Raw genomic sequence first — 18304 nt, 5'->3', positions numbered from 1 at the left:
CTTATGGGTTTCTCCTGTTGGAGTAAATGTTGTTTTCTACTGGGTTTTCAGATATGTACAATATTGTCATAAGTATTCTTTCATTTTTATTCACATATGAACTTGGGTTACATCCAAATGTTAATGCATGGGGTTTGCTATGATGCTGGTCGACCCTTTGGTGATTTATAGCTTCAATTCTTCTGGGAACGCATCTCCCAATGTTTAGGACCGACATTATAGTAAATGTTGATTATTTCTTCTAAAAGTGGATTTACAAGGATGGACAAAACGGCTTGGCTCACATTCTCTATTCTAATTTATTCCAGACATGTTCTGTCAAGCTGAATTCAGGACTCTGTTTAGGCAAGTCAGGTTTTTCTACACCAAAAATCTTCATTCGTATCTTTTTTTGGACCTTGCTCTCATGTGCATGCATAATTCAACAAGGAGTGTTCATCCCCTGACTGTTTCCATGGAGTTAAGAACAATACATTTACAAGTTTGCTCTTTCTGAAATTGCAGGACTTAGCCAGATTCCTGAGCTACATCCCCTCTGCACCAAACTTTTAACTTGACAAAATGCTGTCATGAAATCCTGTTATCCTGCCAACAGCTAAATCAAGAATTGTCAGGCAGTGAGACATGATTCATCACTCTGGAAAACATGCCTTCAATGCTCTCAAGTACAGTGATGCTTTACACCACTGCATCCTAATCTTTGCAATGCATTTGGTGATGTAAGGCTGGAAAGCCTCATTAAAACTGATGCCTGCAGCTGTGACATACACCCGCACTAATATTTGGTTAAACATCCCATAGAAGGTTCTCTCTCAAGCCCATACTTTGTGTAGACATTAACAGGTTTGTGGCATAATTCTGCTGTTCTTAGATTTTAGTTCAGCATTCAACATTGTCATCCCATCACAACTCATTACCAAACTCACAGACCTCGGCATCAGTTCACTCATGTGTAACTGGTTGCTCGACTTCCTGACCAGTCGACCTCAACATGTAAGGCTGGACAACCACTTCTCATCCACCATCATCATAAACACCGGAGTGCCACAAGGCTGTATGATGAGTCCCTTCCTCTACTCCCTCTTCACCTACGACTGCAGACCTGTCCATGGCTCTAACGCCATCATCAAGTTTGCAGACGACACCACGGTGATCGGCCTCATCAGAGATAATGATGAGGCCGCTTACAGGGAGGAGGTAGACCGTCTGGCTGAGTGGTGCGACAAAAACAACCTGCAGCTGAACACCGAGAAGACCAAGGAGCTTATCGTGGACTTCAGGAGGAACGTTAACCTACCTCCACCCATCCACATTAAGGGGACAGTGGTGGAGCGTGTGGACACCTTTAAGTTCCTGGGAGTCCACATCTCCGAAGACCTGATTTGGACGACCAGCTGCTCCAAACTCATTAAGAAGGCGCATCAGTGCCTCTTCTTCATAAGGACCCTTAGGAAGAACTACCTGTCCTCAGAGATCCTCACGAACTTCTACCGCTGCACCATTGAGAGCATTCTCACCAACTGTATTACAGCTTGGTACGGGAACTGCTCTGTCTCTGACCGGCAGGCGCTGCAGAGGGTGGTGAAAACTGCCCAGTATATCGCCGGGGCACTGCTCCCTGCCATCAAGGACATCTACAGGAAGCGGTGTTTGAAAAGGGCCGGGAAAATCACAAAGGACTTCACTCGCCCAGCACACACACTCTTTTCCCTCCTGCCCTCTGGGAGGCATTACAGAAGCCTATGGACCAGAACCACCAGGCACCGGAACAGCTTCTTTCCCACAGCTGTCACGCTTTTGAACGCCTCCCGACATAAAACATAAACTATAAGGACTGTACTCCCCTATCCTCTCATAGTCCATAGTCCAATAACACATGGACTATCCTCACACACACACACATCACAGACTGTTTTCTTCACACACACATACAATCTGTAAATTTTATCTGGCATTATTTATCTTGTATTATATTATATATAATCCATTCCCTAACATTCTTGTACATTCTGTATAATCTGTGTATATAGCTCCCATATTTATATTTATATTTATACACAATATCTATATCTCTTTGCTATAACCCCTTATAGTTCATACATACATAGTCTTGTACATCTGTAAATAAATATTTATATCTCGTAGAGCACTTCTGGATAGATGCAAACTACATCTCGTTGCTTGTACTTGTGACAGTGCAATGACAATAAAGTTGAATTCTATTCTATTCTATTCCTTGCAAAAAACCTTATACTTTTGAAAAGCATGTTTATTTCGCTTTAGATTGTGCCACAATTGAAGGAAAATTAATTTGTTAGTTTAAGGAACAGAGTTCAGTTGTCCCATTACAAAACTTGCCAGAGTCCATCTGCCAAAAATTCAGAACTTCCATCTCTATGAAAATTTGCAGCTGCCAATGCGGGCAGGGCAAACAAGTTCTGAAGAAAACCTTTATGGCCAGATGAGGCAGAGCTTGAGCTTTTTGCCCACAAGAATAAGTCTTCTTTCAATTTCCTCAACTTTATAACATATCAGAAGATAAAGGTTGAAACCTTGGCAAAAATATTGTTTTTTGTCAAGGTTTCAACTTCTGAAACTATGCCATTTTCAGTATCATGTGTTGCATTTGAAAAACTTTAACAGCATCTACTTGTAATCTGGACATGCATAAAATATCTGTATAATAAATTTATAGAAAATTATCTATTTTTTAAGCAAATGTCTTTAGATGAACAAGGAAGAGTGAAAAAGAAAATGTTTCTGCATGTCTTATAAAAATGTAACAAATAATATGAAAAAGTGGCTTTGAACTGGTGCACTTTAGACCCAGGCATACCTGACCTGACTGAATATTGATGTTCTGTCAGAGTTCAGCTCTCAACTTACGTTAGTTGCAGATTCCTGGGCAGGTGTGTTGCTGTTGTAAAGAGACTGTTGCTTATGTATTGAATAAGCATTTCAAGGACTCCTAAACTAGGTGTCTAAGGATACGTGAGCTACCATTTCTTAACATGGAAGGTTACGCAAAGAAGTCAAAATTTTAAACATCAAATACTACAGAACAATGTGAACAGACTTGAGGGCACAAAAACAAATAGGTGGCATATAAACAGGCTTAAAATCATCAATTTAAAACAACTTTTACAACTTTAAGTTTCCTTTTATCAAAGAACTGATTCCCTATGTAAACACACTGTGTGACTTTGTGGCAATTGCATCTGCCCTGAGGCACATTATCCCCAATTGAACATCTGCAGGTGTGATTTACCTTATTTTCTGACTGGGTTAAGTCAGGTGTCTTGGCAGTGGCATCGAGATCTGTCACTCCTCTGTTGAGGTTCAAGTCCTCGGCCGTCGGCACCTGGACCACGTCTTCGGCATCAATGTCCGTTTCCTCCGCGACGCTCGCTGGAGTCTTCTCTGCACCTGTTAGCTCCCGAGCTGGGCCGAGGAAAGTACACACACATACAGGTGGATAAGCACGCACGCCTACAGACACACATGGAGGCATGAGCATGTAAACACACGCACACATGGGTAGACACACATAAATGCTAGTAAGAAATATTATTGATACTGGAACAAACACATACTGAAAGTGAAGAGTCTAACAAAAGTTTTCCAGACTTGGCGTATCTTGGAAACTGCTGTGTACACTTATCCCACCACATCAATGTAAGTCTTCAAAGCAATGTATTAAGTGACAACAATCCAGATACTTCATGTCTCCTTTCAACTGAGAATACTACTCAGATTTTTTGATCCTTGACTAGTTGCAAAGACTGAGGCTGGATTGTACTTTGTACTTGTAAAAGTTATTCTGTTTTAGGCAACTTTACCACAGTGGTACAACAGTCTTCTTTGAATCAATACATTGGAGAGTGTGGTGTGATGTCCCCAAAATTAAAATGAGCACCTTGTGCTTTTAAAGTTCCATCTTACAAAACCATAAAAAACAATAATTTCTTAAACCTTTAATATATTTGTTAGTCTACTTGCTGTTTGATTTGCAGATCTCTCTCAAACTGAGCTTTAGGTCCATTATTTCAAAACATTTATGCTACTGACTCCTAAAATAAAAACAACCCTCACCATCAATGGTTGAAGTGGAAATATTGTAAATGAGTCAATAAAACACAAACACAAAAAACCTCAATGACCATGATACTAATTTTATAGTGTCATTAGTTACTGAAAACTAATGATTTAACTCTAGTAACAAAATATCAAAATGTAATGAAATAAATGATTTCTAAAAATTATTTTAATTTCAAAAAATGGATATCATCCCAAGAGTATAGATATCAACCCAGCTTGATGTTCCTGATCCTAACTTCAGCTAACACCTTTCTAGGTGGCTCGGTCATGGCACACTGACATTTTTCTTTTTAACTCTCACACAGTTTCAGCAAAGTAAAAAGGTGGGTGATTTGAAGTGGGAAGTGGCTTTATCAGCAAAAACATTGTTTTCAGAAATTTCTGATTCACTTAGTTTCCTTCTTTTCAATAATCCAGGCAAATAAAGTTTAAGTTATTTTTTAAAATAGCTTAAACTTGATCATGTAGTGGAGTTTGTGTTTAGCTCTCCCATCCACTTTTATGTCTTCCTCCCAGCTGCAATAACATCTACTATTTTCATCCTCCTCCTTTCCCACTGATCCTCTACTTCCTTTTTAAAATGACCTCTTCAGTCCCCCCCTCTACTCAAACCTAATTTCCAACAATTTGACAAGGAGCTACAGACTTTCCTCAAAATCATTTCATTCTTGATAACCTGCTCCTAGCTACTCTCTTCTTTTTCTCCATTACTTCACCCCAGCCCCCACTCTTTTATCATCAACCCTGCTATCAGTGTTGCGCTCTGCTGCGTGTCTCTGTGCTATCTGCTACTGACATGATTGCCTGCTGTTGTCTGAATTTCCCAGCTCAATTTTCCCTCTTGTTCACCAACACATTCATTACATTGACAGAAAAGCTTATTTTAGGTATTATTTGGAGAAATAGTTATTTTGTTTAAAGCTCACTGACAAAAAGTTAATACAAATATGAGTGTTGATACTTTATAAACTAATACAGAATTGTTTTTGACTTTCCACTGTCCCAACATAAATGTTCAGGAGGAGAAATTGATGCAAAGTAAAAACTTCAACCAATGAACTGAATTTGACTCCTTTGTCTTTTAACTTTGACCAAATCGGAATATGTGTATTTGACTTAGAATCTGTCCATATTATTGGATTGAACTGACAATATATATTTATGTATATGAATTAGATTTGTTTGTCTTTTACAGTTGTTAGAAGCAACATTTGTTATCTGTAAATGAATTGCATGGAATTTAACAATAATGTAGGCAATTTTGTGCATTTCCCTACAACTGCCCCACATTGTCCTGCAACTTTTTCTATCACAATTCAATTGACAGCTGAAGACGGTAATGTGCGAAAGGAAAGGCAATTTACATGAATGCAAATATATTTTTTAATATGTATCTAGAGCAGTGTAGTTCTCTTTCTGCAGCGTAGTTGGGACTTTAGATATGACACAGACTTATAAACACCTTGATTCTCTATAGCATTTAGGAACAATTTATTTTAGGATTAAATTAGGAGTAGATGGAAAGTCACACATTCATATTATTTATAGTGCTGTAAGGACATGCCACTAAGCTGGCTCTATAGTTGGAGAAAACCAAACTTGTTCTTTAAAACAACCAGCTAAGAATTGAATCTAGTACCAACACAAGTTAAGAAATGGGACTGCCTTAGTGAAAAAAGAAAGGAGTGTACAGTAATAAAGAAACAATTTAACACTACAAAATTACTTTTGGCTTAGAACTACTTAAGTGGGGTGTAATATCACATTCTTGTCTTAAAGCTTAATATTGTCTTTCTTCATTCTCATAATTGAGTTTTAAGACTTTAATTAAATGTATTATTGTCAAAGCAAAAATTACAATGTCAAGTATTACAAAAATAGGATATAAATTTTCATTAATACTGATGAAAATTTATCAGTATTAATGTCAGTTTAGCATTTCCAATTTTGTGTTCTTTTCTTTGAAAAGTTCAATAAGATTGTATTGTTAGTCTGGATTCTGCCTGTGCTATTGTTCTCGAATGCTTCCTCTGACAATGAAATTTAATCTACTTTCTCCACTGCTCCCTGCTGCTCAACCCAGTTTTCCATCCCCTCATCTCTTTAATCAACTTTTACATTTCTTCTCTTTTTACTCATGCCCAGTTCCTTGTAAAATGCATTTCTTCTTCCTCTTCTTCTTCCCTCCCCTTTTTAAAATTCTCTAATACGCCATCTTCTACTTTTCTATCCCTTCTCCTTTTATTGCCGAGATAATTAGTTCTCCAGATAAGCTCATTGGCGGTGCGCGGTGGCTCTTGTGCCATTTTATGCACCCAGTCAGCCAGTGTGAGAGAGAGCACATGTAAAAGGACTCTCTCTGTATGCATGTGGGGTCGCCTTACATCTGTGTGGATGTACAATCAAAACGAGTGGGTGATCTCTGGGCTCATCAGCATGTGAAATATGAGCTTCCCTCTGGCGGGTTTGGGGTTCTGAAGATAACACATTGGGACTCTGCTCTATAATAACTGGAACGGCTGCGGTTAAAGAGTTTGTGGACTTTTTCTTCAGCAAAATCTCCATGTCCGTTCTCTCAGAACTCATTCAGAGCCACATGCCGCAGGGCTCCAGGGAAGCCCATCATGCCCAGGAAGTCAGCAGCAGATAAGGAGAACTCAGCCCACCAGTATTATTGTACAGTAGCTTCGCTCTGAGTAAAGTTATTTGTAACATTGACCCCAGTGTTACCCTCCTCTGCATGTCGTGATTAGATACTTCTATGTCAGCATCTGAGGGTTTCTGTGAGCAAATAATGACCTGTTTCGTAAAATCAGTTTAATAGTTGATTTCAAAGCAAGAACATCAGGAAAAACAGAATAAGGAAAGGTGCAGGTAACTTTTGTACGTTACTTTATACTTCAGTAAAATTCTCAAAAAGACAAGTGGCATTGCATAAGAACCAAAAACTTACAAATCAAAGCATTTGGATCCAGATTATAACGCAGACTGTTTTCTCTAGGCTGATAGCAACATGGGGGTACACAATCATTTGTCAAACAGCATGTGAAAACTATGTCACCAGTTGGTAAATAATTTTTAATAGTAAAAAGTAGCATTATATAACAAATAAGTTAGTGTTCTGAAGAAATCAAGAAGCTAGTAAAGCACTGAGACATATCTGGCCAAACAAAAGACAACTTCTTTGCAGCGACTAAGATATAAAAATATGTCATATGACCACAGGCTGGAATGGCAAACCTGCTTAGCTGTGGAGATTAAGAATACACTGGAAAATGACTAGTTACTGATTCCTACCTCTAAGCAAATAGCAAAGTGCTAAAATCAGTCATGATAATTTAATTAACTAATAAAGATAACTGCATTGAATCCAATCCATTTTTTGCTATACAAATTTAGTCTAAATTTATTTAAAATCAGTCAGTTCAGTTCAATCAAACATAACACAATCATATTGTGGCTGCAAAATATCATGGATATGATATTATCATTATCCTCATCATCATCATTACAATATCAGTCTGTGTAATATTCACATTACAAAGAACTGCTTAGAGTACAATAATTGTTGGTTAATATACTTAAAGTTTTATGAACATTGTTTTTTGCAAGTCAAGACCAGACAAGAAAACCGACTAGAACCAGAGCCTTAAAAAGAAAGTGGGGAAGTGTGGGTCTTTGGAATCATTAGACATCGAGGTAGAGCAGACTAACATGGTCACTAAGGTACCCACAGACTTCTACGTAATTAAATGTCTACTGAAAAACTTTTTGTGGTGTAGACTTAGGAAACTGCATTGAAAACTGTGAAAGATTTTGAAATTTGAATTGTTGAGGCATACATACATTATTGAACTCAGACAAGCTGTTAGTTCAACTCTTCCTTCAGAACCAATCTCTGTTTATCCAGACTGAGCTGTCTCTGATCACTGACTAGTGCAGGTAGGCTTGTTTCAACATCTTCAGAAAGCTAATTCAAAAAGCAGACCCTCTGAAATATTACTCCGAGAAATACACTGCACCTCTGTATCCAGGATTATTTGATGCAATTGCCACATAAAAGTAAGTCTGATTTTAGATGAGTTACTTTTACTCTGGAGATAAATCAAAAAGTGGGTGTGGAGTTTAGAAGGAAATTTTGAATTGTGTAGAGAATTAACTACATACGTACTGTTGCAAGCAAATGGGTCCATGTATATTCAGGCAGTTCATTATTTCGTTTGAAACAAACAAACAAAAAAAAACACACTAGTTTTTCTGTTTTTTAAACCAAAATTAAAAATTGGACAGCAAGCCCTTGATTGATTTTTGTGCAAAAAACGAAAGTACAAAAATGTGATAATGAGCATTCAATTTTGATTGTGTTTGTTTTTTATGAGTCAAGTGGTCTGACTGAGACGTTTCTGCTTACGCTGTGGCTGTGTCACACGTTGACATGACACAGACTATAGACATACAATCTTGATAGTTTCATGCTATATACTGAGAGATATACTGCTATATACTGAGAGAAGAAGAAACTCCTTTCCTCCTAAAAATGTCTATGTTTTTAGGGCAGCATCTCTTGCATTGTCAGACCTTTGATGAAGAGGAGAAGACATGATAGAAACAGAGCCACTTTATACCGAGGCAGGGTGCTCAGGGTCAGAAGTTCTTATCAGAAGTGATGAATGGTATGGACAAACAGTCTAGCTGGTCCCAGAGCTTCTGACCGGCTCATATCCCAAATGAGCTGATGACCTCAGTCAGCTTGTTTCCTCCTCAAGGTTAAGGTGCAACAATGACATTTACCATTTCTTTCTTAGAATGCTGTTAAAACTAGATTAGATGTAATTTACTCATGTTATGGTGTAAAATGTCAAGCTTTAGTTTTTACAACAAATGTTTACTAGGTTTGGAAAAAATGACAACACACTAGTCTTTGTATGACAGACTTGAGAAACATGAGATGTCTCTTACCATGACTTTACGTCAAGGTGCTTCTGCAATTACATGTATGCCTTTCAACAACTTTGATTAAAGCAGCACTAACCCTGAACTCTGCAGCTCTTTTGTACCTCCTTTATTTTTTATGAAAAACAACTGAACAGGCAGTAATACTGCTTCTTTATACCTCGAAGCAGGAAATAAAAAAGTATCTTTGCTGTGCAACTGATGCAAATTGACCTTTGAATGTGTGTGTGTGTGTGTGTGTGTGTGTGTGTGTGTGTGTGTGTGTGCGTGTGTGTGTGTTTGTACCAGAGGAATCGTCACCATTTTTTTCACCGTTGCAGTCCGCCTTTCCATCTGCATTTTGCTGTGTATGCTGTAGACTCAGTTTATGACAAACCTCAAACGCCTGGCCAACTGTTCGGACGATGCGCATGGCCTGACTCTGGTTGGGGAATGAGAAAGAAGAAAAAACAAAAAATTAAATTGGGATTTTCAATTTAATCCCAATTAAACCTGCTTAACTTTAAAAACTGTGCTTCAATGCATGTAGGAACTCAAACTAAGCAATAAACAGATACACATTTATTGCTTGTCTCTGTGGTTTGGTCTTGGTAAGCCAAGATCAAACCACAACTGGTAGCACCAATGGATCTACCAACTGTGGTTTGATTAACACTCTTAATGATAAGGCTGTTAGTAAAGGAAGCATATTATTCATTTATATGCTGTCTGCATTTGCATACATTTGGTTCCATATTAGTGTTGCAGAAATTCTTTAAATGGAGACTACAATGTTTTGCTGATCAACTGCATGAGACCGTGCCTTTAAATACAGCCAGTTACTCACATGGTCCTTCTTATAAATACTTAAGCGTTTTAAGCAGCGTAAAGAACATACTTTTATTGTACAGTCCAGCCATAAAGCAGGATGAAGAGAAGCAGCCAAACATGGAGATTTGTCATCCATCCTGGCCAATTTCTGGTGCCATATCTCATAAATGTTTTTCAAAATGTCAGGCTTTCAAGCGATTTATAGTTACAGGTCATATTGTTCCAGCAGTACTGTATTAAGCACTGTTGTTCAGTATTGTCTCCAAAAAGAACTCCCTGTCCTGTGTGATGGGCTAAATAGGATGGGGACAAAGCCAATTAAAGCAACCTAAGATCTTTGTCTAAAACATACCTAAGCCAGTGGCATAGGTTTCTATGTGTGCAAAGACAAAAGTGTAAAAAAAACTTTCATTAATATCAAAGTAACATTTAATATACAGAAAGATAAAATATTTCACTATTTATGTTGCAGAATATCTCAATTTCACAAGTCTAGACACAGTGAGCAGAGTGAGCCTCATTTCCATCAGGATCAGACACCTGATTCTGCCTGAATCACCTTGTGTTCAGGAATCCGATGTGGAATCTGTATCATTAGATCAGATAGTATCACTTGATAATATTCCACACAGAGAGGTTGTTTGTGTTTACCTTCTAATCTCTAAAATGTCACAGTGGGTTTTGATGGAGTTGTTTCTTTACCCACAGATGCACTGATTTGGCTGTGTTTGCTTATCTCTCACTTTTCTAGCTGGTGCCCTGCTTTAAATTCATATGCCATATAGAAAAAAAAGTGATGATATCAATTTGCTATCAGGTTTCTCCCTTTACTGGTTTGTTCTTGTACAGCAGTAAAGAAAAAGAAACCATTTTTATTTTTAGGCACTGAGCCCAGTCAACAAACTCCATTTATCCTCAGATTCAACACAAACTAAAAGTCAAACTAAATGTATAGGAAAATACATAAGTTTGCTGTTAACTTTAAAGCAAGCTTAAATGCTGCCAAATGCAGTGTAAAGGACACTGTGCAACCCCAGGCTCTGTATCAGATGTGGAAATTTAAGCTGGCTTTTCCAACATCAAGGTTTTGGAATACAGCTTCAGGCCGAGGACACATTCAGCATAAAATCATAGCACTTGATCTCCATGTCCTCTCTTGCAAAATATAGACAAGTTTAGGTAGAATTACAGAACATCCATTTGTCCAGAAGGTGTTTAGACCACGATGATCAAAGATTAATCAGCTCTGAAAACATTTTCTTTTCCCAAAACATATTTCTGATTTATTTTTCGAAATTCATTTTCAAGCAGGTAATATACACATTAGCTGTAAGTGACACTGCACACACTGACAGCAACAAGAACTGAGGACTGTTTTAGAAAGAAAATAAGCTTGGAAAAGACTTACTATATATATATATATATATATATATATATATATATATATATATATATACACACACATATAAAATGAAAAAGGCTAAAAGTACAAATGATTTGAATTATATTTTTGAAGTGTGGACACCACGGAATAACACATATATATTTCAACACACTGACAGCCAGGTCTAGATCTAGAACTGGTTTAAAATATTTTCCCAAGATGAAGATGCTAAAACTAGAGTTCAAACCTTTGAAACCAAAGCATAATCCTTTACAGCGCTTTAGCTGTGCCAGAAGCATTGTGTGAGCTCCAGATGGTTTATGTGCTCCTTTGGGAAAAGGGAATGATGAATTAAAGCGGTGAAGCTTAATTGTGATAAAAGTATGCACACGCATATCTGTGTCGTTGGAAGAAAGAGTAGATTTGACCTTTGCATTTGTCCCTAAATTACTATGCGCTATGTTGATAGCACACAGTGGAATCAGAAAAAGAGATTGCAGTCAGTGATAAAAGTTTTACTTTCCACCTCTGGCTAAATATTTTAATGGGTCACTTTATCATGGGGCAAAGGTTCAACATCTCAGAACATTTGTCAAACAATGTAGCACTGAATTACTGTGACCAAACTTTATTATAACATCTACAAACTGCTTAGGCTGCTCTGCCAAAGGTATAAATAAAAATCCTGAGCTGACTGTGTTATTAATACTTTTTCACATCTTGCTGGCCAATTAAAGCACTTCATGGTGTAATTAATATACCAATATACCAAAACCTTGAAATACCCCTGATGTGTCCAATAAAACCTTGCTAGAATGTTCCCAGTGTTGTCAATGTTGAAAGGATACTGGCTCACAAATCACTCATCTTTTAGTTAGTTCATTTTTCATAAAGACAGTAGTCCCTTTTCTAAACATTTCTTTTGTGAGTTGGTTCTCTCAGTGATATCTAGTTTTGGCAGCTGACAGAACCACTAAGTGATTTGTCACTCACATGCAAAGTCTCTTTGCTCCGCTGCAAAGATGTGTAATAGTTTTTATGCTGGACATCTGTCACTATGTCTTTTTCTCTCTACCTATTACTTTTCCTCTGTCAGCGAGACTGAATAAATATACCTTCCCTCTATCACTGTTATTTTATCTCCCTCTACTCTATACATCAAGCTGGCAGCGAGCTCGATTCTCACAGCGATGAATTCTCTCAAACTATAGGACAGGGCCTCGTCGGAGGTGTGTTGCATTATTTATCCTGAAAGACCTACCAAGGTTTAGTCTTGGAATAAACAAAGAGAAGGGGACAAAAGCGAACACAATGCAATCCAGGACAAAGGCAGGGAAAACAAAGGGAGAAGGGAAAGGGATTCACCTCTTATTGAATTGCCATATTTTTCTGCACCAATGATGAGCTGATTCATTCACCTCCTCTATCCAATGTGGAATTAATTACAGTGTTTAAAAATAATTTTATTAAGGATCTAATCAGTTAACAGTTAAACACCAATTTATTATTAGCTGTTTTGTAATAATAACCTTGATGAAATACAGAATATATATTAATAATTCAATTTAAAATCAAAAATTGGATGTCAAAATAGGGATTAAGATCTTTAATTTATTTTCAGAAAGGTTAAGGATAGATATTAAAATATGAATCAACTTGAGTAGAAGGAAAGCCTTAATGTGGTTGTTGTGTATGGAGACATGCAGACAAATAAATGTGGCAGCATATTGATACATTTACTGGCTTACTTCCCAGCCTTTCTCAATATTACAACTCTTGATATTTTATTAAGAAAATAGGAGCTCTAAAAAGCTAAATCAGAGCATGCATTCACCGTCTCTGCAACAACTTAAATCCAGTCCTTACAGAAAAAGGACTGCAGTTATGGAAGGTAACAACAAATTAGAATGAGAGACACAGAGAGGGTAAAAAAGAAGGATCATTTAACTGAGAAATTGTTAATCAATAAAAAGTGCTGAGAGGCCACAAAATTCTATTATTTTAACTGGGCTGTATCAGAACAAGACCCTATACTTTGATTAGATCTGGAAAAAACCTGCTCACTTTCTGGTTTGTCAGATTTTTTGGCCTAGCTTGATGCAATATGATAACTGAGGGGCTTAGCCTGTAATTTACAGAGACCCAGCTATGGCAGTGTTCCATATCTCATTGAAAGCCTTTATTTGCTTTAGCTTAGGAAAGGTCAGCAAGAGGGCCATTGTTCCTACTACTATAGTTAAACTAAACTTGTATATCAGTCACATACAACAAGGAACACCCAGCAACAGTTCTAAACTGTCAACTTTTTATATCCAACTACAGAAGCATCTCTCACTGCAGCTCCGAAATGTACCACCCTGAGCTTTCCTCATACTTTGTGGGCGCTTTAGTTCTGAGATGTCTCATCATACTTTCATTTGGTCTGTAGCCATTCCTGAAAGTGGTGACATGGTCCTGGCAGCAGAGCCAGAACCATGTGGAAACATCTGTGGAAAACACCCACAGGGATTCCTTTTCATCATGACAATTCTGTCATCAACTTTTCAAGACAATGTGAAGATAAGGGTCTGCGGGTATGTCCAGAAATCATTTGGTGAATATCATGGAAGAAAAGTCAGACTGAATTTGCATGGCACAGAATCTGCTGCAAAAAGACACCATGTGAGGTTCAATAGGAATGGGGACTACATGTGCACCATAGACTGAGAGTGTCTTTAATAGAGTCATACACTGCGAAAAGAATGTGACAAAGACATACAAATTCCTTGAGCTTTTTCACATTTTGCCCTTTTGTGTCGACAAATTGTAGCATATTTTATTGTTGTTTCATGTCAGACCTCTTGAGCGTATATTTTTTGAAACTCTTAATTATTAAAAATTTTAAACTTGTGGTGTGTATTTGTATTCAGTGCTCTTTATACTGATATGATTACATAAAATCTTGTGTAAACAATTGTCATAAAAAGTCACCTAATTATAGAATAACTTCAACTGTTCTGTGAAGGATTCAGAGGTTTCTTAAATAATATCTATGAACAAACAAGATTATGAAGACTTAGAAAAACAGCAGATGGGTCCTGGAAGAAGTTGTGGAGGGGGAAGATGAGTTGGGTAATAAAACAATATCCCAAACAATTTTCTAAACTTTGAGCAGAGAAAATGCCTGCTTCTGAAACATCATGTGTAAGTGCCGTACATGAGCATGATTGACAGTGCTATGATCCTCCCCGTGGCTCTGATTGGCTGTTTGTGACCAAATGGTGCATTTCTGCAGATGACAGTAGAACCACAGGGGGGAGGCAGAGAAAATAGATTTTTTCAAAAGTTATCTGAATCATACCATGTTGTCATGACATAGTTTAATTTTTAACTATTTTTTTCACAGCCAGAAACAAGATAACCTATTGTCTCACAGAATTTCAATAAAATCAATTAAACATTAGTGCAAGGCTACCACTACAGTCATGCACTTTTAAAAAATCCTGGACTCTTCTCTCTTGTTCAATAAGAGGACAGGTGTAAATGTTTCAGGAGTAAAATACACCAGGTTCTAATTTGCACCTGAAAGGAAAGCACAAAGTCAACAGTCCTTCAACAAAAGCTCTGGTCTTTCTGTCTGGTATAATGATGAGAATATTTAACATGGAGGTGGGCAACATCATTTCAGTGGAGTGGTTTCCTGGTTTTGAATTTTGAGGATCAATAACTTGATCCATCCATAGTTTATACACGCTTGTGCTTTGAGAGTTTCAGGAGAGATGGGGTAATGCTACAGGACTTTTATTTTTTTTTATTTAATTAGCCCACCGAGAAATCTTTGGGTTGTAATATTTTGGGATTTTAATCAAAATGTAAATAAATTTTTGCTGAAATTATAGGACTTTGACAAAGATTTTTTCATTCCATTTGAAAATTCTTAGAATTTTTGTCAGCACTTCAAGAAAATGTATTTAATTTCTTTTAGTGGACCACATTTAGTGGACCACATTTACAACTGGAGTTTGAATGTGCTATGTGTTATATATATATACAGTAGCCTATATATTGTATGGATGAAATCACTTTAGAACAGATTTTTTAAAACTTTGATTATTTTTAGTCAATATAAAAAATAGTTTGACAATCTGAAAACAAGCAAAAACATAAGACATCATAAAGATGTCAGAATTACGCATTTTCTGAGTGGTTAGATTTAAGACACAAAGACCACCGCTGTACTGTGCATATTTGATGTTCATTATTTATCTCTACAAATATACATGGAGTTGCAGTAAAACAAAACACTGGATCTAAACCCAAAGAAATGTGTCACATGTCACAAGTGTGTCTGCATTTGGGAGTTTTCTGTCATCTGTTTAATGTGCAACACACCCATTCAAACAAGCTGTGCTCCATACAGTGCCTCTGTTTGTTCTGCTTTACTGGCCTGATTTTAGAGCGATATTGATGACTAGAATCATGATTTGTGATAAACCAGAGGCAGCTCAAATTGAGGTTGCTCTTGGCTGGTTTATGATTAAACTGCTTTGTTAAATTGGCTCTTTTCACAGTGAAAACACAGTTTCAATGTTGTTTTACCCTAAAAAGTACCAATTATTTGAGTTTGCATTTGACAAGATGATTGGTTTCACACCTCTTCTTATTTCTCATGACAATATTGGAGTAAGAATAATGAAGGTTGTTTTTAAACCATCTTTTTTTTTTTTTTTTTTTAGCTTGCATAGGTTAATTTGGCACTCATTCATTCTTCTTCCATACTTGGTCTCTATAAACAGATGTGCAGAGTTTCCTCTACTTGTCATTTGGTAAAGCTCTTATATCCCTGGAAAAATATTAAATCCTCGAACATGAGTGAACTCTAGGATTTTCAGGTAAGCAGTGAAGAGACGTTCAACTCCTAATTCTCTCAGAAAATGCTTAAACTGCATTGCAGATTAATCTTGTCCTGCCTTGGCAGCTTCGTCCTGCAGGGGCATAAAAACAAAAGCTCCAAGGGTGCCTTGGCTCGATAACAAAAGGAGATGATCCTCTTTGCCCTCAGGGTTGCTAAGAAGAGTCTGTATGGAGCAGGTTTATTCAAGGACAATGCATTGATGCTCAATTGGGTTGGGATATGGAGTTCGGAGACTTTGTCAATAACCAACTCTCTGTCTTTGTGCTGGTTTTTTATTGATTCTTTATGTAAATAATTTTTTTATCCCATTAAGTTTGCCAACAAAATTGCGTTTCTATAATCTCAATATATTTCAATTATCTTTTTGTGTAATCTCCTTTTTTCATAAAATATCACACTAAGTCCTATATAACGCACAAGTGTCTTTTTAGCTCTAAGTGGATGAAGCATCAATTCACAATGGGGTTTTATTATTATGTATTATTAATTATATTGCCCGGTTTGTAAAATTTGGCAAATTGAGTAAATTAAAGCCATCTTGTGGTTTTAGCAGCAGGTTTCATTCCCTACTTATGCTCTGGTAAACAAAAGGCAGCTGCTTATCAAAATATTTGTTGCAAAAGCTGAATTTGGATATTTTAATGACTGTAACTATAGTCAAAGCTATGTTGTGTGTTCTCTCTACGCTTCTTTTGTTCTTCTACCGTCTCCCTCTTTCACTTTAAACTTTTTTCCCAGCCATCTGCTTTTATTTCCACCTTTCTTTTCTCCAGTACATTTGATATAAACTCAAAACAATTTCTCACAAAGTTTTATATCAAGTGAAGCAACATCGCTGAAGCTGTAATGCTTACTTTCTCAGTACCATACTGCTGAACAGGACATTTAAAAAAATCAATAAATATAAAATGATAATAATAATAATAATAGACGTGAAACAAAATATTTAAAAAAAGAAATTCTATGCCTACTACGTTTGCAAAATTGATAGCCCAGAAAACTATCTGAGAAACGGAAACTAATCTACAGGAATGCATGGGTAGTGGAGAGTTCTTTTGGAAACTCAAATCCAGAACTGACCTGACCCTTTCATTTTTGAAATGTGAAGTTCAGAATTGCCATAAATGCCAGAATGCCAACAGGGAACACAGACAATCTTAACCTTATAAAATATCAAATATCATCCTGAAAAGTTCACTTCCATACACTGCTGGTACGAAGTCCCATCACCCAGCCTGAGAAACTCTGCCCTGACCCCTTGTTTGGAACTCCACCTCTGACTCTGTTCTGAGTTCAAACTCCCTCTGCAGGAGAAAAAGCACTACAGTGCACAACCACATGCATGCAGTGACCTTTCAGCAATAGAAGAATTGAGTATTTGGATGAATACCTTACCGCTCTATAACTAGCACTTCAATTCTGAATAATAGAGGCCAGCCCATTCATTAGATTCTATTAAAGTGTTAATGAGAAGCGATGGGGGGTGAATGAGAGAACATTGGGGAGAAGGAGAGGAAGAATTTCACACAGTCCCAATAAAAGTGCTATTGTGATTTAAATCAGATACCTTTCTATCTGGCAGAAGAAAATACATTTTTCTAAATCGTCTACTTAACTGCTTCGTAACTGTAATAGACAATTATCCACTCAGAACATACTCATGCAACATTTGACTCTTACTGGATTGAAAGTAAATGCATGAATGTATGTACAACTATGATTATAAGTCAATTCTGTTGTGCTGAAATAAATTGGACCAGTGCAAAAACTGTTGCTAATTTCAGTTAATTGTGATTTTATCAAACTTCTTAAAACTATTTACACAAATCTGTACTTGAATAGAACCTACAATAGATTATTAGGGCCATTGCAGATAAAAGAAAAAACAATGAACCGCAGAAGAAAACATTTCTACCAAAAAAGGCAGGTAAAACAATGCAATTTTACACAATAAAATGCATAGATTTATAATATTAATTATTATAATATTATTAATATATCTGCAACAAAACGTGACAGACCGAGGTGATAAATTTAGAGGATACACATCTGGAAAAGTATTAGTATTTGGTGCACATAGACACCAGAAACAGAATGAAGTCTCCCAAGAACAGGCTCACCATGAACACGTTGAACAAGATTCAGAATACACACCAGAGATGGTG

General features: G+C 36.9%; 1 protein-coding gene across 1 annotated transcript in view; it reads right to left on the bottom strand.

Moving 5' to 3' along the window:
* nos1ap (nitric oxide synthase 1 adaptor protein) overlaps window positions 1–18304 on the bottom strand; it is a 124258-nt gene that overhangs the window by 29602 nt on the left and 76352 nt on the right. Inside the window, exons 6-7 of the mRNA XM_023339662.1 lie at window positions 9337–9472; window positions 3269–3489 (exon numbers count right to left, since the gene is read on the bottom strand). Coding sequence (XP_023195430.1) covers window positions 3269–3489; window positions 9337–9472 — 357 coding nt within the window. The remainder of the gene's footprint in view (window positions 1–3268; window positions 3490–9336; window positions 9473–18304) is intronic.

Source organism: Xiphophorus maculatus, chromosome 9 (genome assembly GCF_002775205.1).
Source record: "Xiphophorus maculatus strain JP 163 A chromosome 9, X_maculatus-5.0-male, whole genome shotgun sequence".
NCBI lineage: Eukaryota > Metazoa > Chordata > Actinopteri > Cyprinodontiformes > Poeciliidae > Xiphophorus > Xiphophorus maculatus.
This window is presented reverse-complemented; position numbering and strand designations above follow the sequence as displayed.